The sequence below is a fragment of the Crassostrea angulata genome, chromosome 1 (genome assembly GCF_025612915.1).
Source record: "Crassostrea angulata isolate pt1a10 chromosome 1, ASM2561291v2, whole genome shotgun sequence".
In the NCBI taxonomy this organism is placed as follows: domain Eukaryota; kingdom Metazoa; phylum Mollusca; class Bivalvia; order Ostreida; family Ostreidae; genus Magallana; species Magallana angulata.
This window is the reverse complement of record NC_069111.1, coordinates 29,599,003-29,624,248: the sequence shown is the minus strand read 5'-3', so window position 1 is coordinate 29,624,248 and position 25,246 is coordinate 29,599,003. Positions and strand designations below refer to the sequence as shown.

The window sequence follows — 25,246 nt, the reverse complement described above, 5'->3', positions numbered from 1 at the left end:
CAAATGATATGTATACTCATTCAAAATGTATATCACATTTGTACTGCGTAAGTTGAAAGGAAATATTACATTTCTGTAAACATTTTCATGGTCGTATTTACATGTAATTGCTTTACAGGAAGAAAACTATGAATAATATAAGTAGAAACGAGGATGTTTTTTTCACACATGTGATAAATACGTTGATCTTATTAAGAAACTTGCTAAAAAAAACATAGTTACCCTATGTAAAATCAAGTAATAGAAGGTTGATAAAAAGCAATTTAACATTATGTACATGGCATGATGCAGATCCCTTTACATTTAGGGTATAACAATACTTCCATTGTATAAGAATTTATATAGTACAAGTATTATAGTAAAACTGAATATATGTGTCATTAAGTGATCGGGTTAGCTAGATTAACGTTCGAATTTTGTTAAAAAAAAATCGTTTGCTTTTGATCATCCACTACATTGGTTAAAATAGTTGCACACGGCATATGTTTAATAAGTACCAGTCTTCTTGCATCCAAACATGTTGTATATAAAGTTATAACAATATTGCTGGGCGCCACATAACTGTAATATACATGTAAGTATTATATTTTCATATTGAATCTACTGGGTGGGTGTACATGTTAATACAAAATTGTACAACATGACATGTTGTCAATTTAGCACTTTAGTGTGTCAATGGATACTGTTTCCGTCCCTCTTTGACGAATTTTAACAAAAAAATACACATGCCTGTCAAACAAGTACAATTGAAACCGATAAAAGGGGGGAAATCAAAGATTTCTTCATCTACACTTCTCCTATTTTTACCCGGAGAAATTAACATGAACGAAAACAGAGTTCGTACTGAGATTCATAATGGGAACTGTTTACATCTTTTCTCCGGCCGTTCGGAAATACTCGGGACACCTCCCACAGCTTTTCAGCATTATCATCCGGATATTTTTCATGTCGTTTGCAATGCAAAACTCTGTAGACTTCCTATTTTGGTCGTGTATTGAAACCTGGAGCGGTAAAGGGGCGTTTAAAAGCAGATAATCTGGTCCTTTTTTCATTTTATAAATGAACGTAGTTTGGGCACAAAAGTTTTTTATTATTATCGAATAATTAAGCAAGAAATGGTGGAAACAGAAACTTCGGAACAGAGTATGATTTTAAACCCACCCAGTAATTTAAAATTTAGAACCTGAAAATTAGATGAACGTGGCTGCATTAAACCTGTACGCGCACTTTGTACTTCTATTCTTAACAATATCTATACACAAAGTACAAAGTACATAGTACAAATTTTGTCAAAATGCACAAAAAGCTATGTAATATATGTGTAATTGAAATGTTAAAGTATCCTCGTTTATGGTGACTTAGACCTCAATATGCCAGGTGTATCAGTTTATCTCATAATTTAGTGCCTGTGAGCGATAATACGAGTCACTTAAAGTGATTATATACCTCAATACTCCCAAGTCCACAAGTGTTTTCCGGTTTATACAAGTTTAGATTACTTTAACCTTTAGCATGCGTTTGACAAAATAATATAAATTGTGGATGGAATCTTCAAAACGAAGATTTACACTGTAATACTGCTCCGCAGAGTCCTTCAGATCTCATGACTTACTATATGAACAGGGGGGAGGGGGGTGTCCCTGTACTTTTTTTTCCAAAAAAATATCTTTTTCCATATTTACATGTACATGTATCTATAATCAAATAAAATAAAATGCCCAAGTCAATTAATTGATTTATTCATTTTTGTTAATGTCTGCAAGCTTGATAAAATCCAAGTTGCCATTAGACCATGGTGAAAACGGGAGTTTCTGTGGCGGCAGAATTTGATTGTCATGCAGTTCTTGCATATATATATATATAAGAATTAACTACCCGGCATGTTTCTCCGTTAAATCGGATGCATATAAATGAATGGGGTTAGGGTTTGCCTTTGTTTCTTGTAACTACCGTGTACTTTTGTGTGCTTTGTTCGTTAATAAGCAGGGTTTCCCGTGTTACACATCATTAAAATTCTTGTGGTTTAGGATGTAAATAATATTATACAGTTGTTGACTGGGGTCGAGGGCAACAGTTGATCTGTCGGACCGGCTCGCAAACTGTTGCCCAAGGCCGGAGGCCGCGGGCAACAGTTTGCGAGCCGGTCCGACAGATCAACTGTTGCCCGAGACACAGTCAACAACTGTTTTGTTATACCCCTTCTAATCAATAACACGTTTTCGCGGAATGTGACGTCACCGGTCAACAGTCTTTTTTAACAGTCGATTTTTTAAAACAGTTCCAATCTAACAGTTCCAGTCCAACAGTCAAAATGCTGCACTTTTTTCGTATAGAGTTATATAGTAACTGTTGTACAGGGGTATAAGAAACTTGAATAACTCCATGATTAATCTGAAGTACGTTATAATGGTCAAGTGTTGGACATAGCAAGGCCAATGCAAATAGGTTCATTTTGTAAGTAAACTAGCTTAGGGTTTCTCAATTCATAGTTTGTTATCCGAATCTCTCTCTCTCTCTCTCTCTCTCTCTCTCTCTCTCTCTCTCCTCTCTCTCTCTCTCTCTCTCTCTCTCTCTCTCTCTCTCTCTCTCTCTCTCTCTCTGTATTATAGGAAATATTTGCTCATTTTTGGAAATAATATTGCATGCAGGTGGCATATTTTTGCCCTATACATGTCGGCATGCAACTTACAAATCTTTTCAAAAGTTTTAATTTTGAGGTGGCGGTAAATTTACTTAATAACGCCCGCACATGATAGTATACATGTACATGTACGATGCAACTGATTATTATTCAACATGCAAATCTCAAAGTCAGCTGTTTTAGATGTTAGTTAGGTAAATTAATCAATTGCGTACTTTGTATGTCTTTTCGAGAATCACACATTATGAAAAATAACCATTTGGTACATGTAAGCATTAAAATGTATCAATATGTGGTTCTTACGAATTTTTAAAAATGTCTCTGACGTAACAAGATTCATGACACAGAATAAATGCATTATATGTGTTCACACATCAGTTTTTATTTTGTTTATTTTTTTGGCAATTGACAGTGATGATACATGCAAGTCCTTCACTTTATTATTATTATTATTTTAAATACATGTATGTACAATGATGATTCCACGCACTAAAAAATGATATTTTGGCCAAAGAAATGAAAAATTTATCTCAATTTTAGGGATAAATAGAGTAGGCCTAGTAAATCTTCCAAAAGACAATTTTACTAAGTCATTTAATTAAATATAAACATTCAAAATAAAAATAAGTCTTTTTACAAAAAACCTTTGGAGCACAACTTGCCACCATAATACATCAAGATTCAATAAATTATCTAAAAGTTTGTTAATTGTTTCATCCCGAAATCAATTTTTGAGGCCGAACTTATACATGTTCAAGACACTAATTACTTACAAAATCTATACGATTATATAATAAAAGCAACTTTTAAACTGAATTCTTTGAATGCCTTAAAGGTGATAAACAGACTGAAAGAAAAATTATAAATGTTTCAATTGAAAATATTTGAGAACTATATTCATGAATTCTCCATGCAGCAAGAGGTGGTTATTGAATGATTTCCATATACATGTATTCATGCGCGGATCTAGACCCTGGTCTGGACCCCCTCCACCCCCTGGAATATTCAGATTTATTTAAATTCCCATTTTAAAATTGCCGAACACCCCCATCCCCGGTAAACTTAATTATCCCTCCTGTAACAGTTACATGCAAAAACAAAGGTTTGTGCATTGTTAAAATGTTGCCGATTATTCATTTTGATAAACGTTAGTTATTTTTTCTGTCAACATGTAATTTGAAAAAAAAAAAAAACTTGTAAAGGCAGGGACGTATATACATGTACGTCCCTGGTAAAGTTCACAGGGGCTTGGTTGTTGGATAGTGAAGTTCTTAATTATTTGTTCCCGAAGAAAAAAATTGATTAAGATTGGTAATCTAAGATGTATTTCTGTGTATTACATTAAATAAATACACAACCCCCCCCCCCACCCCCCCCCCCCCCCCCGTTTCAGTCATTCAAAAAAAGTGTAGGCCTATTCAATGTACATTAATTAAAAAAAGTACTTTTTTAATGTATATATATACATTGAATACACTTTTTTAACATGACTGAAACGGGGGGTTTCAGTGTATTTATTTAATGCAATACACACAAATATATCTTAGATTACCAATCTTAATCAATTTTTTCTTCGGGAACAAATAATTAAGAACTTCACTATCCAACAACCAAGCCCCTGTGGTAAAGTTACGGTTTCCGAGATAAGCAAGTTTATTTTGAAGTGTAAGGTTCTAAAATTATGTGGCTTGTTGTACTTCTCGCTGAAAATGGCGGAAAAACAAACTGAGAAAGACGGACAATGCGTTTTACCGTTGTCTAGAATTAGGACAATAATGAAAAGTTCTCCAGATGTCGGTAGCATAAGTCACGAGGCGCTGTTTTTGACCGGAAAGGCAACGGTAATTCATGTAAAAATTGGTCAAATTCGTCGTTCAATTCATCCAAATGCAACAGCAGTGCATGCTGAGCAGCTGAAGCACTAGGTATCGTCATGAACTGTTGTCCTCTTACTACACGTAGTATTACGTAGCATTACGGTACTAAGTGACCAGTCTATACTTTAAAAAAATTGACAAATTCGTAAATTCAAGGCATCATTTTTTTTTTTTGGCGGGGAGGGGGTGTATTCTATAATAGAGGGTGGTCACATTGTATATTGTGAGAAGACAAAAGTTCGTGACGAGCCCCTGTGGCATACATGTAGTTGACATCCTGCAGTTAGAATCACAATGAATCAAGTGCTATCATTCCCATGACTGTAGATGTCTTAAAAACAATGTCATTAAACAGTCTGGGCAGACTCCGAAAACGGAGTGAACGGAAGTTGGTAGCTCAAATGAAAAAAAACTCTGAAAAAGGAGTTCGGCGCATGCGCAGTTAATCAAAATATCACATTTTTACGTGAAAACAGGGCACTCAGGAAAATTGATCGTGCAAAGTGGACTATTCATATGCAGGTCTGAAAAAACGTTTAAATGCTTTATAAGACATGTTTCAACAGAATGTATTTGGCATAAATATACGTTTGTTGGGCAAATCAAATTTTATTTGCTGTCAAAGTTGGTCAATTCTGTTTCCGATAATGAAGCCAATAAAGTGAATAAATTAATGTTTTTTTCCATGATTTCACTATTATTAAAGATAATTTATGTGCTAGGGTGTGAAATACACTTACTGTGAGTTTTTTTTTTTATCCCGTTTGTAGTCATTACACCGTTCTTTTGATCATGCGCTGACTCGCCAAGTCGGCACTTCATAAACCTTGTATACATCGTAATTAGTCGTATTTTTTAAAATAAAAAAAACCTCATCTATATTAAAGGCTTGAATACTTACATGAGTGCAACATTTAAATTTCAATCTCCATACTTCCAAGTTTTAATTTGAAGTCTGATTTTCTTATCTTATAAGTCCTGGTCGACCACGTGTGAGTTTTAATATTTGTATGTATTTTTCCTGTTGTTTACCGAAACATTTCCACATTTCTTTTGAGGTATAATTTTAAGATTAATCATTTCTGAGTCGTTTTAATATTTTTTTTCACGCCTCTGATGGATTTTAATCTATTTTTCAATCACGTTTTTACGGGAAAGGGAGGCAACTCTCCATTATTTACATTAGCTGAGAAAATCGCAATGTATGACGACGCCAAAGACTCCATTTTCGGAGTTAACTCCTTTTCCGGAGTCCGCCCAGACTGTTAAAGTGAGAAGTCACATTTGATATTCAATGATATGTTTTACGTTGCGAGCATTAGGAGGATGCTTAAGTGATCAATAGATGATCTGGTGCATTTTAAATTCATAAATCTGACATTGAAATGATAAAGCATGCTGAATTGTGATTTTATGCTTATTGCTTCTATATTATTTCCTAAACACGTTTTAAATAGAATAAATCAAACAAAAAATATAAATTTGTAAAATAACGAATTTAAGTCCCCAGTTTGTAGTGAAAATCAGGGGTAATTACTGCTCCGATCCACTGGTAATTCCCAGCACCGATATTTTTAGGCCAACCCTGTAACGAGGCCAAGTCTTATTATTTATACCCAAGAGCTGCATGAAAATATTAAAAAGAAGTGCAAATTGAGTCACACACTGTGGAATTGTACTCTGCCTTTTTAAATCTGTTTGACTGTAAATCATATTTTTATTTAATAACGTTTTCAGATGTTTTATAATACGTGCAAGCAGATTCAGAATATCTATAATCATCTCTATTGTCTTTTTGCATTAATCGTAATCTTAATTCCAAAAAATTTAATGTGAGAAATTTATATGATAGTAAATTGTTTTGATTTTTGTCCAGGAAATGTTTGTGAAAAATTTAGCCACCATTTCAAGGGAGAAAAGCAAAGACAAGATGAATGTCAACTATAAGGATCTGGCTGAAGTTGTCAACTCCGATGATGTTCTCCAGTTTCTTCAAGGTACCTGTAAAAAAAATTGTGAAACATCTAAAGCAGATGTAATACCAGTATATAAATTTTAGGGTTACTTTCAAAATTATCAGAGCTACATTTTGGTTTCCTTATCCTCAACTCAAAATATTGTCATCATACCATTTTTAAAATATATAGAATGTTTACTTAATGGAGTTGTATTGAAAAAAAAATTATAACATGAAAAGTGTAGATTCGTATAAAAGTTTTATCATATGCATTTAAGGGATCACCACTCAATCATTATAGTTGTTGCCCATGATATTACTTAGCAAATTAAGTTATTGACATTGACTATAGTGTCATGTGTGTATTATAAAAACTAAAAGAGAATAACCCATTTTCTATCATGAAAGCCAAATCTATGTTATTAACAAATAGTTCCTGGATATAAACGAGTTATCTAACTTTGCTGAGAATAGAACATTGTGAAATGGTTATAAAAATAGTTCTACTTGTGCTTTGAGCTATATATCCAAGTATTTTTTATAGCGTAGTATCTTCTTTATTTATTCACTTATTGTTTTGCATATGCATGTAAATGAAATGTCATCATTGAGAAAAGAGCATATCCAATATTTTATTTTTCCTTGGGGGGGACAAGTTTGGAATTGTTCACACTTCACACTGAAAGGTAAAACGGAGGTGAACATAAGAACCTAGGGAGGGTTTCTAATTTATAATAATTTCTACACAGGTGAGAGTGTTTCAGGTATTTATTTTTTTAATTTTCAATACCAAGAAATAAAGATAAGATCTGGTCTGGTAACAGCAGTAACTTAACATCCTGACTATGAACAAGGAAAGATAACTAGGAAATACAGCATCTGCTAGTTTTAAAGTTACAGCCCTGTCCTAAATACAAGCATTTACTATTACATTTCTTGGAAATGGTGCAATACCCTTTAATTAATACTGAGAGTTAAAAAGTTTACCAAAACAAGGAAGCAATCTTATGGGCCTAATCTATAAAGGTGTCTTTTCAGGTATTACAGGTACCTTTTTTCCAAAAAATGCTTTAGTTCCAAGAAACAAAGATAGATCTGGTCTGGAGATTAAAATTCCCAGGTTGTTTTGATATAACAAGTCTGGAATCAAAATCAATTGACCTGAATACGAGCTCTAACCAAGATTTAAGCTAGCCATGTTAAACCTGCATTTTTTAAGAACTGTTGTGTAAATTAAAGTTTTTGAAATGCTTAAAAATTTCAGGAGCTGTTTTGATATCAACTGTTATATTGTATGTATGTTCATGTACAACTGAAATCAAGCATTTTAAGGTTTTGGACAACTCCATATGTATTTCTGATCGAAATATTAAAGGAAAAAAATTAAGTATAATAGTAATTGTTTTAAAAAAAATTAATTCCCAAAATTGTTACCTAATATAACAGCATAACACAATGAATTAAAGAACTAACAATGAATCTGCAATTCATGAGTTCGAATCCTGCTGGGGCTTTTATAAATTTTACCTTTTCAAACATTTTTAAAACATATTTTAGTCAAATATTGTAAAATTTAAAAATTCTAAACCGATGTCTCATACCACCTTAATCACTATAGTGTAATGCATTCTATTTACAGATATCATCCCTCGGAAGATCAAAGCCAGAGAATATCTGGAGAAGCTGGAAGATGAGGATTCCTCCTGATATCTTATCATACACAGGCCTGACCGGGCCCAACAACCAATCAAATTGCTTCAAATAAGCATAACATTCAAAGACAGAATTTTCATTTTCAAGAAAAAGTTGGTAGACAACCATGTATTTCTGAGGAGTAAGATACATTGACAAGAACAACGACAAATAAGAAATTGTTTACTTCATTTTAGTTGCAGCTTTGTAAGTTGATGACTTATTTTGAAATGTATTATGGCATTTTGTCATGTTGGAAGATTTGTTTATGTATGATAACATCATTTAGTTTAAGGATTATTTTGTGGGGGGCAGACCCCCAGCTTTTTCTGTGAAACCTTCCTAAGATGGATTGTTAGATTGTTGAGAAGAATTTGCTCTTTCCAATAAAATTATACAAATATTAAAGGTGTTTTTAGTTTCATTTTACTTCTTAAACAAAGTGTTAAAGCAACACAAGCTTTGATTTTCAAATTCGAATTTTTTTTATTGTCGAATGGTTAATTTATGAAATGTTTACTTCGCATGCTGTTAACAATTAATTTTGTTAGAAAAGCTATTTAGAGGTTCTTATGAATGAAAAGATTCATACTGTAAAATCATCAAAATTCATATGGGGTCAATTTTCATCAAATTCACAAGATAATTGGAAAGTACCAATAATTTGTTTATTGACATGTACATTTAATATAACAAATAAAGACCAACTCGTTGAGTAGTATTTGTATGTGAGGGTTATCCATGAAATCCCCGAAAATTGAGCCACCGCGAATTCTGACTAATGATTTCACATTATGATGTTTTTAATTTACCATGGTTACATACTGAATCTTATTATAAAGGTTATTCTACAAAATTTTATAATATCCTTCGCTACGTTCGTCGAATATAAAATAATGAAGTGCTGAACAAATAAAAACAACAAGTATTACATGCGAACGCTTCTCACAATTATATGATACCATATGTCAGCCTAAAATACTGCATTCCATTTGATCTGCCATTTTACCTGAATTAAAACACATACATCTAGCGAGCGATCTTAGAGTGCCGCGCCACCGCATGGCCCTACTACATGTATTTATATTACCTGATCACGTGACCCGAAACCTATTCGAGTACGTATGGAAACCAATCTCGCACATAATTTTAAAAATATACAGTAAAACTAGATTATAAAGAAGTGCCAGGGACAAATAAGTTTCAGTTGATTTGTTATAAATTTATTATATATGATCTGGCCCCATGATCACAAAGCAGCCTGAGACTTACATGTAAGTCAAAATTTGTAAACTTATTGTCATGTGATTGACAACATCGGGAAAAAATGGAATGCTTTTAAAATGTGTTTTTATATTACATTAATAGTTACAATTTTTAAGCGTAATTTTATGATATAATATAATTTTGTGAACGATTGAAATTCGGACTTAAGTCTAAAATTGCTTCATGATCACGAGGCCTGGTATATTTAAGCTTTTTAGATTAGGTAAATGATTTCAAAGATGAGGAGAATAAAACTGACTTCGCTGTTAGCGTGATTTTGTTACAATCACAGACATGTTCAGTGTAACCATGTTACTGTCAGTGTTTACCCATGGAACGCTAAGGAAGAGTTTAAAAACTATGAGTTTAAACTGTTGTTAAATTTTACTTGCGATACCTCTCCCCATCCAAAATGATCAAAAGAAATAAAATTATATATAAACGTTAAATTTCAGTATGTTAAACAACGATGTCCCTTTTACAATGGACATGTCGATGTTATTTTTATTATTCACGTATTTCTACCTCAGTATCTTAATCCCTTGGATATCGTGTTTTTTTTCTCTCTCGCTCCATTGACGTTCGAGATATTGAGGTCTGACTGTAGTAATTCAGAGAAAAAAAATATTTTGCACACTAGACATCTTTACAGTTAGACGTCACGGATGCAAGTTTTTATATTTAGACCAAGTGCGTAACATGTACAATACCAGTATAAGAAAATAGGCTTATTTTCCGCATTAAGCCAGCTTTCTGATTTTATGAGCAGAGTGAAAGCCAAGAGCAGATAACGTTGCTATTAATTGCATCAAACAAGATTCCTGACGCAGTCTTTCCCTCCCTCGCCCTTGTCTTATCCTGTGTGATTATCTATCATTATTAAGGATATACATGTATTATTTCGCTTAGACTTACCTAAAATATTGAAAATACTGCTTCTATACACTGTGTTACATAAAAAAGGTTGAAAGAATAAAGTAAAGCTTTTGTCGATATGCTGAGAAAAAAAGACAATTAAAAGTAGAATCAATTAATCAAAAGCAGCACAGGGGCCTAACGAACAGATGGTTTCTCTTTTATCAAGCGTTAAAATGTAATTCAATAATGGACAAACAACCCTTTGAAATACATGTAAATTATTTCTTTTTTTGTTTTATAATTTTTGTGTAGGGTTGGTCAGGGAGGATTTTTTATTTGGACCTTCAAACAAATCCTAAATGAACCTATGTTTTTTGTCTGTCTTGCCAAAGAATTAGAATAATTCGACAGGGATGGCTGAAAACTCTCTCTCTCTCTCTCTCTCTCTCTCTCTCTCTCTCTCTCTCTCTCTCTCTCTCTCTCTCTCTCTCTCTCTCTCTCTCTCTCTCTCTCTCTCTCTCTCAGGCCAATATAACGACCAATATAAGTCAAGATATTGTACACTGTTAGAATCGCATCAATTTTTTGTTCAGTATCAGCGTAGTTGTTAACCATTTATGTCTCCATAAAATATGATATGCAGACCAGGCACATGGAAGGAAATAATTATTTAGGCATATATAGTAACACTAAGCCGGATTTTTTGTTTTATCGATAGGATATATATATAGCTCCTTACACGTCACTTCACGTGATCATGCATCATTGGTATTCAGATTTAGACTTATAAAAGCCCCACCCGTCCCTCATTCAAGCATAAAGCGAGGACAACGAGAGCAGATTTATCGCTTTATTGAGGGATAACGCGCGTTGTTAGAATCTTTGTTACGTGTATAGTCCTGGCAGTCTCAAAGATGGCTGCCGATGCTAACTAACATTTGATGAATTAAAGAATTGATCTACATCGCTCGGGAGTTCGTCAACACTTCACATAGAGACATGCAACTGAAGCTTCATTTAATCTCATAGTGTATGTTCTTAGTTACTTCTAATCTAGAAGAGATTGTTTTATCCTTTTTTTTTTCTTTTTTTTTCGAGGGGTATAGGTGGGACTATTTGGTTTATTGCTTGTTTTTTACTGGTTACGTGCAAGTTACTATATATAATCTGTGTCACATTTTTTCATCAAGAAATTTTTAAGCGGTATATTCGAAAAGTTGTAAGCTGTACGAACTGGATATAACGAGTAAAACGGCAAAGTGTTTTTCGTTATCATAAAAGTACATATAGTATAAGATACTTTTGCAATTTTAGGTTCTTTGAAAAAAAAGGAACAGTTAGTTATTGGTACTCACAAACAAGAAATATTTATTCAGATTTCCTATAATTATTGTTGCATCAATAAAAACAAAATACATGTATGAATCTAGTAAGTACTTGTTATCACTGATCTATCCGAATCTATTTATTAAATTGATGACCGTTTCTCAATGATACAAGCAAGGGTCTTGCATGGATTAAGACAGACAACAGCAAGTACTCGTTTTAACGTAAATCTTTACGCACAGAGTAAATCACCAATACATGTAAATGCAATCAGTAATTGTTTTGAACCATTACAGGGAGTAGTCAACACTTGGTGGGGGTGAACGGTCTCCAACTTCCGGGTATCTGTATTATTACGCAAACTGCTCGTTGGCGCTAAGTACCATAAAAATAGCAAAAGTAACGCGACAACACTAGCGTTTATTTTGATTGAATTTCCGATCATTCATCTAATCGATGTATAACATATAACATTACCTTAAGAGAATATATAAATGTACAGTCATGTATCTCTCAATCATTTAGTAATTCCAAAAGTCGTCTATGTAGTCAGACTAAATTCTTAAAATCTTGAAAGACGGTCAAGGAGGCTGAATGGTTAGCGACTTTCCCGTCAGATCTACCTAAAAATTTTACATATGATTGTGCATATATAATTGGCCATGTACTTTTATTTGGTTATGAAAAATCTAAGTATTGAAGCTTTAAAATTGGAACATTTTTCCTTTATCATTATACAGAACTCTTCATCCCAAGGAATATGGTCTAAATTTAGCTCCTTCCAGGAATGACCACATCCACTCAGGCATTTGTCTAACGGTTTAATCACTGACAACAGACATATCATGTTAAATATTGTTCAGTATCACATTTCATTACCCAATATTACCACCAAACTTGAATTAGTCACCGGTTCGAATCTCTCTGTAAACCGAGGATAAGTGTTAAAATATAACATTAGTCTTCCGAATAACACGGTTGATATTTCAGCAAGCCTTCAGTTTGTACCCGTCCGTCAAATTAAAATATTCTATAAATTTCATATATAGAATATTCAAGGTTAGAATATCTTTATTTTATACATGTATAATGATTCAAACAATCAAGCAAATTGCAAAAGTAGTACATAAGTTAATAAATTTAAAAAACCAAGAAAGGCGTTAAAACAGTAGCGTCCCCGGTGCAAAAATGTCTCGTATAGAGAGCACAGGTGCCAAGCCCGTTTTAACATTAATTTCAATGTGCCCATGTCACATTGAAATTATTATTAAAACGGGCTTGGCCCCTGTGGTAGAGAGCAATACTTACATGTACATAGCAAAGGTTTAAGGGATTTTTGTTTGAATAAAATTTTCCGATTGCTCCTTTATGTTTTAAACGATAAAATCCGCACATTTTCTGCACACATGCAATATTTGTGGGTTTGTACAGCCAAGAATGTACCCCTGAAAAATAGAAAATAATTAAAGGGGCTGGATGGGGTGTGTATTAAAAAAAACCAGTAATTAGGAGACTCGGTTGTTAACAAATTAACCATGAGATCTACCAAATACTTTCAGGTATGATTTGTTTTCCTATAAGCTATTATTTAGGGGGGGGGTCATTTTTTTAAATTTTAAATTCCAGTATTTACGTATTTTTTTTATATAGAGCTCTTCTTTTCAAGGGGATCAATACAGTAAAAAAATGGCCATGACCATCAAGCCCCTTAATAGGAGAAACTACTGTGCTGACTTGAAAATAATTTTATTCTACTCTTATTGTGAATAGGGAAATATTCGCCCCCGTTTTATTTTCACCCCTTTCGCCCTCGATTTCAGCGGGCAAATTTAAGACTGGGCGAATTCCAATGTCTCAAATTATCTCTCTAATTGAATATTTTCTTTATTTAGAAACTTCATACTTGACACACACAAGAAAATAATACAAATAGTAATTGCAGTCTTGTTTATCAGTAACTTTGTTATACCGGTAATTTTTAAATTACAAAACAAAATGAGGCACTTACTGAGATAATTTTGTGTTACCGCTATCCTTACCCCAACCCCTTCCTCATAGTTTACTTGGTTCCCTATTTTTAGAAGAAAAAAAACTCCATTACAGACATCTGATCAACTTTTACTAGTGGGAAATCTGATATCAGCTCTTTGTGAATTTCCTCCGGATAACATCGTCTAGTAAAGGAATATCGCTGTGTCCTGTTTTTCAGTGGCTTTTCCAACAAAATCTCACTTTATACATGTTGAACAGCAATCAGACAATCGTCCTAACATCCCGTACTGACTGTGGGTTTGAGGGTCTCTTGTAATATCATACAGATCTATCCCGTGTTTTTATATCACTTTGCTTTACACTTGACTATGCACCCAAAGTTGATAAAAAAGATACAAACAGAGGGTTTACATTGTATGTCATACCGGTATTCCCGTGCGACTGAGATTTTTTCTTTCCCCATTTCCTTTTTTCTCGGCCAGATCATACTGGCTATTTTATTTCACAATTAAGAGTTAGATTTGCTAGAGTCAGTTGTAGTTTGTCATGTGAAATTGGTGAGGATACTCTGATGCAAAAAAATAATAATTCTAAAAAAAATTTAAAAGATAAACTATTAGGCTAATTGTCCTCGCACAGTAAGAGGTCTTCCGACCGTACTATTTTGATTTATATTTTACAAGTTGGTTTTGATTGCGTTCTCCCTACATTACTAATGAAAAAAATATAGCAAAAACATATAATTGATAATTCTGTATTTTACCTTTATTTGACCTTTAACCTTTGTGTCATTATTATTTGCCACGTAGACACTTCCATCCTTAGTGGTCCGAAGAGAAACTTGCTTTGAGGTGACCTCCGCTCCTATTAGTCTTTACTGATTATATATAAAGGGTCGTAAAATTCAGTCTCTATCTTGTATAAACAACAACAAGCATTTCATACACTATGGGCGAACAACTCTCCATATATAATTTTCCAAAGTGGGGACTAAAGGGATCCACTTTGAAATGTCTTGTAAATAAGAAGTCCTACGAATTACCTGATGACGTGACCGGAAACCTATTCGAGTACGTATGAAAACCAATCGCGCACATAATTTTAATTATATTTACGTTATTTTAAGACCTAATATATACTCAAGCCAAACTCAGACATATCATTTATAGCTAGCTAGCATTTAGAATTATAGTATCTGTTAAGATAAAATATTTATATAGTACATCTATGAAAAAGTTCTATACCGCCATAAACAAAAGAGATATGAAAATGTGAATGATTCACAGATTTTTAATGACCTTTGACCTTTATGTCATTTTATCTACAAGTGACCCGAAGTCTCTTCAATGTATGGTTGAAAGTTATGTTTTTGAAAATTCTAGTAACTTTCATTCACAATAGCTTTTTATCTGTATGAATAAATTTTTACATCCTCTTAGTGAACTTAAAATATTGGTAAAAGTTCCAAAGCTTTATGCTTTTTTGTTAGATTCAAAGGATTAGCGATCACATGTATTATTTTAACAAGGCAAGCACGTAGAATCGGGGGGGGGGGGGGGGGGGGGCAGGGGGCCTGCCCCCCCCCCCCCCCCCACTTTTTCTCGCAGCAACAAATTTTTTAAAATTTACATATGAAAAATTGAATTATCATGGAGTTGCCCCCCCCCCCCCACTTTTTAGGGAGTATGTAAAAAATTGATATGAAAATAAGGAAATGAGGTGTGAAATTGAAGTTATATACTACGCTAGCCCCCTATTTTGCCTGACTCGTTTTTTTACAATGAAAAGTCAAAGGTCATGATTTAACATTTATTTGACAATTAAAAAAAAAAGTCAAAAGAAAAATTAGTTCTCTTTAAAATTATAAGTTACGTTCAATTTGTAATAATTATGGACAGCGATGTCGGCAAACTCTGTATGTGGGAAAAGCTGCAAGAACAATCAGAGGGTAATGATAATGGCATTTATCTGAAGAAACTTCGCAAACTAAAGAAGACGCCCACTGTGACTAACTGATATGGAATTGATGGACAGAAAACTGAAAGAAAACTGAAAGAAATTGGTAATTTAAAAGAACAATATGATTATGTTAAGAAAATTCAGAAGGATCGAGCTAGGCCGACGAGACAAACAAACAGTTAAGGGAACAAAACAACGCCCTGCTGCAGACCATTCGAATACTGGAGGATAAAAAAAGATCATCTAGTTTCAAAAACGCCGATTCCAACCCGTAAGCATCAAGGAAACATCAACAAGGCTTTTTAAAATCCGCACTGACTTAATCTCACCTGAAGCACAACCAGAGATGGTCAGTTAATCTCTTAATTGACTTCTGTGTATATTAGCTAACACTTACCGGTGTTCTTTTATCTTAGATTTATCTTTTATGTACATGTTACTAAAATATGTCATGAGTGACTCAATAACTGTTTCATAATTGATTTTCTTTTAAATAGTTTTTTTTTCTTTCATCGAATTATTTCATTGGTCACTATGTAAAATTTTGAGTTGTAAACTGTCGTCTGTTGGATCAGATCTTCTGAGCTGATACATACCAAACTGTTGTAAAAGTATATTCTATGCAAAGTCTAGATAAAAGTCTTAAAAACTAAAACGCAGGTTGGTTTGTTGTAGGCTTTATAAGAGATTATATTACAAGAGATAATCACAGGGTTGGCCCAGTTATAGTCCTGTACGGGAAGGAGCGTCCCGTAATATCTGGACAGCTGACAAACTTGGAAGAAGCACTGTGGCTGAGAACTGCTTAGAAGAAATAATTCCAAAAGCATACACTAGTAAACAAAGATTCTTCAACTGGCTCAATTTATGACATAAAATCAAATATATGTCTCTTTGTTATAAATTTAAGACCAAAATTTCGAAATAACTTCCCAACAGACACTTTACACTTAAAAGAAAATTGAAACCTTTTGTGATATTGATAATAATTTCATTTCAAATAAGTAGGATATATAAATCAATTTAAGAGCTTTGTATCAATATTCACCGATGTATATTAAATATTAATAACTGTAGGGTCTCGTCTGAGGATGAGAATTGTTGGCCATGAGGTCACCCTTGAAGCCGGAAGTGAATTAGTCCAAAATGTAAGCTTAATCTGAAATATTAAAATCAATGTCTAGCGGGACCATTTTGATTTTACTTGAAAATGATGCACCACAATCCATGCAACAAACAAAGTACATTCACATGCGCAGAAAGCATGTGGGCAGTAAGAGGCCGGCGGGAAGCTGTAAACAGCTGGCAGCTGACAGTCTGTCGTATCTGGAATTCCATCGGTTACTGTGATTCTTTTAAGATTTCCGTTATTTCAGCAAATTAATTTTGGTCAAATGTTCAACAGTAAGTATACATTGTAGGAAAAAATCCATTAATAAACCATCAACCATCGCGAAACCTTCGCGAAATAACCCGTAATCTTCGCGATTAAACGCGAAACTTTTGCAAACGAACGCAAAACTTTTAAAAACAAATGCGATACTTTCGCAATATAACGCGAAAGAAGATGGGTGAATAAGACATGTAAATTGCCCATATGGGGATAGATATGATACTATAAAATTAATATATGAAAAAATCTCATAATTTCTTTCTAAATTATTGAAAACAATGTTTATTTACCATAACATCGATTTATAACCTTTAAATATGTTCGATATTTGGAATAGGTTAATTTAAACTGGCGTATGCGTATCAAAATCTCCAAATAGTGTCATTTTTAGAACTTCAATGCCTTTTCTTTTATAGAGTGGGTCTATGCTCCATACTTTTGTCATATTCTTTATAAGGTTTAAAGGAAATCAAACCGATTTCAATCAACAAAAACGTGGAGAGATGACCCACTATACTTTAAAAATGTCATTTTGTATCCGAACGTTTTAGAGAAATACTACAAGTCCGTAAATTCGTGGTTGAAGTTCCATTTAGCAATTTACATTGAAGTTTGTTATGACTGAAATGGCTCAGTGGTTAGAGCACCAGACATTAGGTAACATAATACCTAGGGTTTTTAGGTTGTGGGTTCGATACCACCAAAACTTTAATATTTATATTTTTTTTCTTATCGTTTGTTAAAATATTCAAAACTGAATATAGTTAGAAATTGTGCTTTAAATTTGTGAACTTGTAATATAACATCATCTAGTATTTTTGGTTGAAAAAATTTAATATGAAATTTTTTTTACGATAAAACCAAATGGGCTTTGGGCTATCTTGTGCCCCCATCTTCTTTTTGCGATAAAACGCAGGTAATTTGCGAATACACGTATAACTTTCGCGTTAGTTAAAAAGGATTATACATGTATATTATTTTGGTTCACCTATCTAAATCTATAAATTTTACATCTAATTTAATCAAAACTGAAATGTATTTCTTTCCACCCATTGTTCTTCATAATGGTTCTTGTACGGAATAAAAGTCAATTCTACTAAAGTTTCGCGTTTAAATGCATTTAAATTTTAATCGTGATAAAAAAATTTTACCTACGAAAATGAGCTCAGTGGGCTTTCGTACTTTCACGCGTTATTCGTATGTGAATGAACATCATCGATTTTTTTTTATTTTGATTTTAACTCTTAAGATATATTTCTTTTGTTTAAATAAAAAAATGTCAAAGGGGCATTACTATACTAGTATAAAAATCCAGCAGGCACGTTTTGCCAGAGTTAGATATTTGTTTATACATGTACACATATTATATGCATAAACGTTGAATCTAACATATCTTAAAAGATAGATGATGAAAATCTATTTAATCAGATTTAATTATATTTCCTGATTTTTGTTTTTGTTGTTGTCGGAACAATAGCAATGTTGTTAATTGTCATATATATATGATATTTGGTTGAAATGTCTTTGCATTCGATATAAATGAGTCTATAATAAACTATTCCGCTTTTCAAAAACCAGAAACATAATATTTTTAAATTAATGTCATGACCAAAGCGTCCGGATTAAAGTATATATATTTAAGATATATTCAATTATTATTCTTTTTCAAAATGGTATGGTTTACTTAGTAAAGTATCTACAGACAGTTGCTTTTGCAGTACAGTTAACCTCTGACAAGAGTGAAACGATTTACACTATACTGAAAGTTCGTCATCATATTAAATAAGCTGGTCTGGGATTTCAAATTAAAATACTTAACGAAATGGGTGGGTTTTTTTGTGTGTATACAATATGGAATGATGAGTCTGCGTAGCCGAAAGCGCCTTGCAGAGGAAATAATGTATATATTTATTAACATGCAGTTGGCTCCAAAGTGCACTCTGTTAAAACAAATCCAACACAAATGAAATGTGACTATTAATATTATTTCTCCAATTTCTGTATTTATGTACATAATTTATCATAATTTTTAGGATTCGATTGCAATTAATGAAAGGACATAATACATGTATATAAATAAAATTTATAACGTTTACTTTCATAATCATAATTAAATTATACAGTAATATTTACATTTTCCAGTGTCTTTGCCCGTGATAACACAACGTATAGATTTTGTACTATATAACCCATAACTTCAAATGACGCCAAATCGAGGCGCCAACGGGGTTTGCTTATCTATATTTAACATTTAATCGTACGATGGCTTAAAATTATATTAGGAATCATTCTTTGAATATTATGAGGTGATAATTTCGGTCAGGGTGTGATCAAATCTATCATAAAACAGGCACGTAGCATCAGGGGAGCCAGGGGGGCCTGCCCCCCCCCCCCCCATTTTTTCTCGCAGCAACAAATTTTTGAAAATTTACAAGTAAAAAATTGAATTATCATGGAGTTGGCCCCCTACTTTTTTGGGAGTATTTAAAAATTTGATACGAAAATAAGGAAATGAAGAGTGAAATTGAAGTTATATATCACGCCTTTATTGGATTTAATCACGCCCCGACCAAAATCATCACCTCATAATACTTAAAGAATGATTCCTTGTTCCTTATTATAGTATTTTCATGTTATAAATTTTGAAATTTTCAACATGATAGTATGTACTTGGGCATGACTTTATAAGCGCGTACGTCATCGGTTCATACACGCGACACTGTGTTAAATGTATTTCCCCCTTAAAACAGAATATATTTGAACGTATCATAAAAGTACACTTCACGAGTCTCAACAACGTATATAAATGTAAGGTGGGGGCAGGGAGGAGGTATAGTTTGTCACTATATATGTGTTTGTGACCGATATTTCAATTCAAACATTTGTAAATAAAAATGACTGAATATTTACAATGATAGTTATAATTTTTAGATTTTAAAATAATAACACTGAAGAAAATATTATACAAAATAATGAGTTTAAATCATCATGCATCATGCACCCTCGCCTGTTATGATGATTTATTAATTTTCTAAACCGATTACTTAATTACCCCCCCCCCCCCCAAAAAAAAAGAATAAATTATACTACACATTTTCAAGTTTCGTGTACGTTAAAAAAATGAAGCCATTCAGTTACAGTAATTATAACATTTTCCCTCGCTGGCTTTTCAGCCACCTGTTTAAAAGCGCCGATGATATAGATCTACCGTGCAACGGTACCAGCTGAGTACAGTGCGAGCGCGTGGCATGCAGAGGCACTCAACACATGGTGCGTGTAAATATTCTTTAACATAAGATTATTCAGTTACATTTTGGGTCTTATGTGCTTTTGCAATATGTATGCCGTTCTGAAAATTGCTTAATCTCCAGCATGTATTTATTTATATACGAAAGCTACTCCCCTTAGCTCGCCTCTAAATTTAATCAAGATACAGCCGAGAAATGCGTGGGTGGTAGGCTTCGACAGTTGCGCGAGTTACTCTTCATTAAGGAGATTGAAAAGCTCTAAGCACAGATCGAGGAAGTTTCGTGCTACCACGGTAGATCTGTACACCAGCACGGATTTTAGCGGGATCTAAGGAATCTTTTTGGAAAGGTAAGAATGTTGAATTTCAGTGGAGTAAACCGAGAAGGTAAAAATGCAGACGATCGTAAGAATGGTTGTGTGGGATATTTATAGAACTTGCAGTGCGCCGACCTCGGGGGAAATACACAGACATTTTTTTCATGAAGGCATGAGGGTTTGTTTACATGTACAGTGTTTCGCTGTCGGCCATCCAAAACGGCGAAAGTAGCATGCCTTGGAATATCAGGATAAAAGAAAATGTGAGGCGCAAGTGTGTGAAGGTTAAGGGTGTTCCATCATGTATTTCATGTAATGTAATTTAATGAATTCATTGATTTTTTTTCTCTCTCTCTCATTTTCTTTTGTTTATGCCAGGAGTTGAAAAGTCCTTCACATTTCTTGTCAAGAACATGACCAACCAGCTGATAATTTTATCCCCAACTGCCTCTCAAAAAATAAAAATATCTGATGTACTGAATTCAACACATTATTGACTAACATGCTGAAGAAATGGTCAGTGCCGAACGAATCCTAAAGTAATTCATTATAAAACGGTGGCAACAATAAGTTCTTGATTCTTTGATTTCTACAGAAGATTTTGGGTAAGGAATCTGTGTAATATGTCAGTTAATCACATAAATGAAAGACTTTCCCTCTATAACCATTTAAGCTGATCTAGTTCATGTACTTTTAAAAAGCCAGCTGTTTTTCGAGTGCTGTGAAGTAGACCATAGTAAATTTAGAACACCTTCCCATTTATACAATACAGTGCCAAGCAGTGTAGACAGGTTTGCAAAGTTGTTTATGTTGAAAAGATACCCATCTACAAAATGAATTTAAATGAGAGATGCCTTAAATGTTAGATACTGTCCCAAACATTAGTCATTTAATAGAAACCTGATTTATAAAAATAGATTTCATTTATATTCCAGTACTACGCACACACTATTTCCTTGTACTAATAAATATAATACATGTGCTTCTACTACCATTACGTCAAGATAATGGCTTTCCATTTAAGTGGCGCATGATTGTGTTTTGTCAAGTAGAAGTTTGGGTGGGTGTCTTAGCTAGTTGATACCTATAAGAAGAGGATTTTTGGCCTTTTGATGAATTTAATTTGCCAGAGAAAATAAGAGAAGAGTAAGAGGAGAGAGAGAGAGAGAGAGAGAGAGAGAGAGAGAGAGAGAGAGAGAGAGAGAGAGAGAGAGAGAGAGAGAGAGGAAAGAGAGAGAATAATTGGTAGCATACTTATTTTTCATTTTGGGAGAATAGAAGGATGAAATTTTAAAACCATTTAATATAAAAGAGGTAAGATAATAGATTAAAGAATACAAGACTAGACATAAGTACTTGTATTTGATTATGCAGGGAGGAAAGTATACATTTTAAGTATCTAAAAAAGTGATTGTTTTCGTTATTGCAATCATTGTAAATTCAGTGGGATGCACCAGCTTTTATATACCTCATTATTATGGTCATAGTTACATTATGAAACTCATTATATTACATAAAATTATGCCATCAATAACATCCTGAAAAGGGCGGGGAGAACGGAAGAAAGATGGAAATGTTTTTGTGCGATATGCATTGTACATGTATACATGCACGTTGAACTGATTTTACAATGAACAACTACATGTAATAATAAAATAATGTTTTCCTGCATTGCATATACATTGGGATATTTTTGCATGTGTATACATGAAATGAATTCAGTTTAGAAATAGAATACAATATGTAACATAGAAAACTAAAACTACTTTAATATATTAACATATAACTTGATTTTGAAACAAGATTATGGGTACCCTTTGCCATGGCATCTGAGGCAAAAACTTTCCAGTTATGTAATTTCTTTAATAAAAGTAAATAAAATGGATATTGAAACAAAAATATGTTTTTTGCATAAAGTCTGGATTTTTTGGGGGGGTAAGTTGAGTTCTTTGATAGAAAACACTAGAATATGTATTGTATACAAGATTTATGGCTACAATGTTTTAATATATATATATATATATATATATATATATATATATATATATATATATATATATATATATATATATATATATATATATATATATATATATATATATATGAATTAAATGGGGGACCCATTTGACTTGCAGTAGGTGTATGATAAATAACAATCTGTATAGGATGATACATGTATCTAAGGTGAACATTTTTCAGATATTATGTACATGCATTTACACCACTCTCAGTCAGTCTTCGGATAGTGTATGTGTATATATATAAATGCATGTAATTTACACTGTCACTAACTGTGTTGTGTTAAGCTTACCTCATACATATATAGTCATTAAGGTTGGGCCAACCTTAAAAAAAAAATGTTTGTTTTGAATTGCTGCCTGGAAGTATCCAGACCCAGGAGGGAGGGTCGGGGAATTTTTGTTTGTTTTTTAAACTTGAAGGTCAACTTATTAAAGATTGGTTAAAAATAAAAATATGATTGAACATGTAACTATGTAAACATTGTATGACGAAAAAAACAACAAATTAAGAAAAGATGCTTGATTTTTAGGCAGGAGGCAATTCCATACAAATACGGTAATTTTATTTTTGCCATGTAGCATTGAGTCCAGACCAACTGGTTAATGGTTACCGGTAATTATTAACCATCAATCATCAAGAATTAGAGTTGTGAGAACAATATAGTTAATTTTGACGCCAAATTATTTTGTATTCAGAAACATGCAGATGACAGTATGTGTGAATACTCTGTGAATTAGGCATTAATTTAGAGCTTTATACTGCAGGTATATAATTATAGTATTTTTTCTAAATGGAAAATTTGACTTTGATGTTTTTAATGGGCATATGAAAATATTGAAATTTAAAGTGATTTAGTTGAAAAGAAAATGACTTAAATAATGGTCTTGAAAAAAGAAGGGAAAAGAATCAGTTTTGACAGCCAAGTGTGGCATAAAAATTGAAAGTTTGAATGAAACCCAATTACATTAGATAAAATATGGAACATATTTTGATTTTTAAAAAGTATATTACTGGTATTCGTGTATTTTTGTCAATGAATATATATGTGAATTCCTTGCTTTTAAAAAAGCTGATATGCTCTAGCTAAGAATTTGTTGTGGTGAACAGATTTATTAGAGGTGCATGCACTTTAAAACTAGCTGATCTGTGTTTGAGTCTTGACTTGTATGCATAATGTTTATCAGGGGGAAACACCCAATTCTTAACATGTATATAAGGAAAACCAATTTACTTCAAAGCTCCTTCTGGACATGCATGTACCGGTATGTTGAGTATAAATGTTCATTAGATAAAGGGAAAAGAAAACCCCCTTACTGATACGCTCTACTCTTTAATATAAGGATGGCAGTTAGGAAAAACGAGATGGACAATAGCTGCTGTTCATACATGTACATAATCATTTTAGAAATCATAGTGTGCAAGACTGGAGTATTAATGGAAGAATAATTTCATACTTAGAGACTCAGTCTGTCTTATTTATGGCATTGCACTGCAATATAAGATAGGTTGTCTTCGGTCAAACAGGGCATAAATGAGATATCATATAGCCCACTATTAAGTTATCAAGTTAAGCCCAAGAAATCAATTGTTGGTGTTTGTCAAACACATCGTTTGTTACTGTACACATTGTGAAGTATCGATAGAAAAGAAATCATTTTGCACCATAGTTACTATGTATTTGTCCAAGTAGTAAATTTTATTTATAAATTGAAAAATAGTTTTCTTCTGAGCAATATAATTTTGAAATTCTCTGCTTAATATTCATATTTTGGTTGTACAGTTTTTTCTATAGCTCATTTGCACCAATTTCAGATCGATATGAAGGTATAGTGAGAACTGCAAAAAAAAATGACCCACTTCAACAACCAATATACATGTAAATTATAAATTATTATCATGGTTCATGTAATTTCAAAATTTATTTATTTTAATAAAAAGAAAACAAAATAAGATTTTTTTATGGTGATCAAGTTCAACTGGAAATAATATTTGATATTTTTGCAAGATAAGGGCTCACATTCAGACCAGTATAGTATCACTGGTTAGTAAATAAAAAAGAAAGAAAGAATTAGTTTTAAAATGTGTTGTTCATGAACTGGGGTATGCAAGAGTTAGTTACAATTATGATGCTACTATACAGTATATTAGATATGTATGGAAATCAGGTTAGAAGGCTCTACATTCTCCCGTTTATGGTATTAAGTGTGTCCTTCACACCGAGCTGTGTGCACCGAGTGGATCTCATTTTGTGTCTTTGAATTGAGTGAATTGTCACCTTTTATATAGTCTCCTTTCTCCCTGGTGCCATTTTCTCCTTAAGTAAGAAACATGACATGATGAAATTCCCCCGTAACCCAAAAACGTCATACACCCTTCCAACAAAAGAGCAATCTAGCGGGAAAGTAACATTTCATCTGACCTACGTCGCACTTATTCGCAGACAATTCAATAGATTAATTCACGAGGGTCTATTTTAAGGCGGTTTTGACAAGCAATCCCCATCTTATTCCTTCTGAAGCACAAATCATCCCCCCAGGTCTGACAGAATTTCCATTTCACGAAATGTTAATTAATAAATCCATCATACGACCACACTATATGATATATTGATCTTCATACATGACATATCTTGATGGTGAAGTTTGGCAGTTTTTTTCGTTTCCTTTTTTTTTTTTTTTTTTTGGTTGGATACAGTCTTT

General features: G+C 33.0%; 2 protein-coding genes across 4 annotated transcripts in view; both read left to right on the top strand.

Annotated features, from left to right (window-relative positions):
• Positions 1–4,324: 4,324 nt before the first annotated feature.
• On the top strand, positions 4,325–8,575 carry LOC128192935 (chromatin accessibility complex protein 1-like). The gene is made up of 3 exons (XM_052866070.1): positions 4,325–4,482; positions 6,395–6,515; positions 8,115–8,575. Exons 1-3 carry the CDS (start codon positions 4,351–4,353, stop codon positions 8,180–8,182), a joined length of 321 nt encoding a protein of 106 aa, XP_052722030.1. The 5' UTR covers positions 4,325–4,350; the 3' UTR covers positions 8,183–8,575.
• An 11,795-nt stretch (positions 8,576–20,370) lies between these two features.
• The window catches only part of LOC128174531 (diacylglycerol kinase beta-like), a 56,614-nt gene continuing 51,738 nt past the window's right edge, over positions 20,371–25,246 (top strand). The window contains exon 1 of one of the 3 annotated variants that reach the window (XM_052845672.1): positions 20,371–20,558. The gene's annotated coding sequence lies outside the window, so the exon portion shown is untranslated. The remainder of the gene's footprint in view (positions 20,559–25,246) is intronic. The other 2 variants (XM_052844125.1, XM_052847908.1) reach the window with 2 other exon arrangements.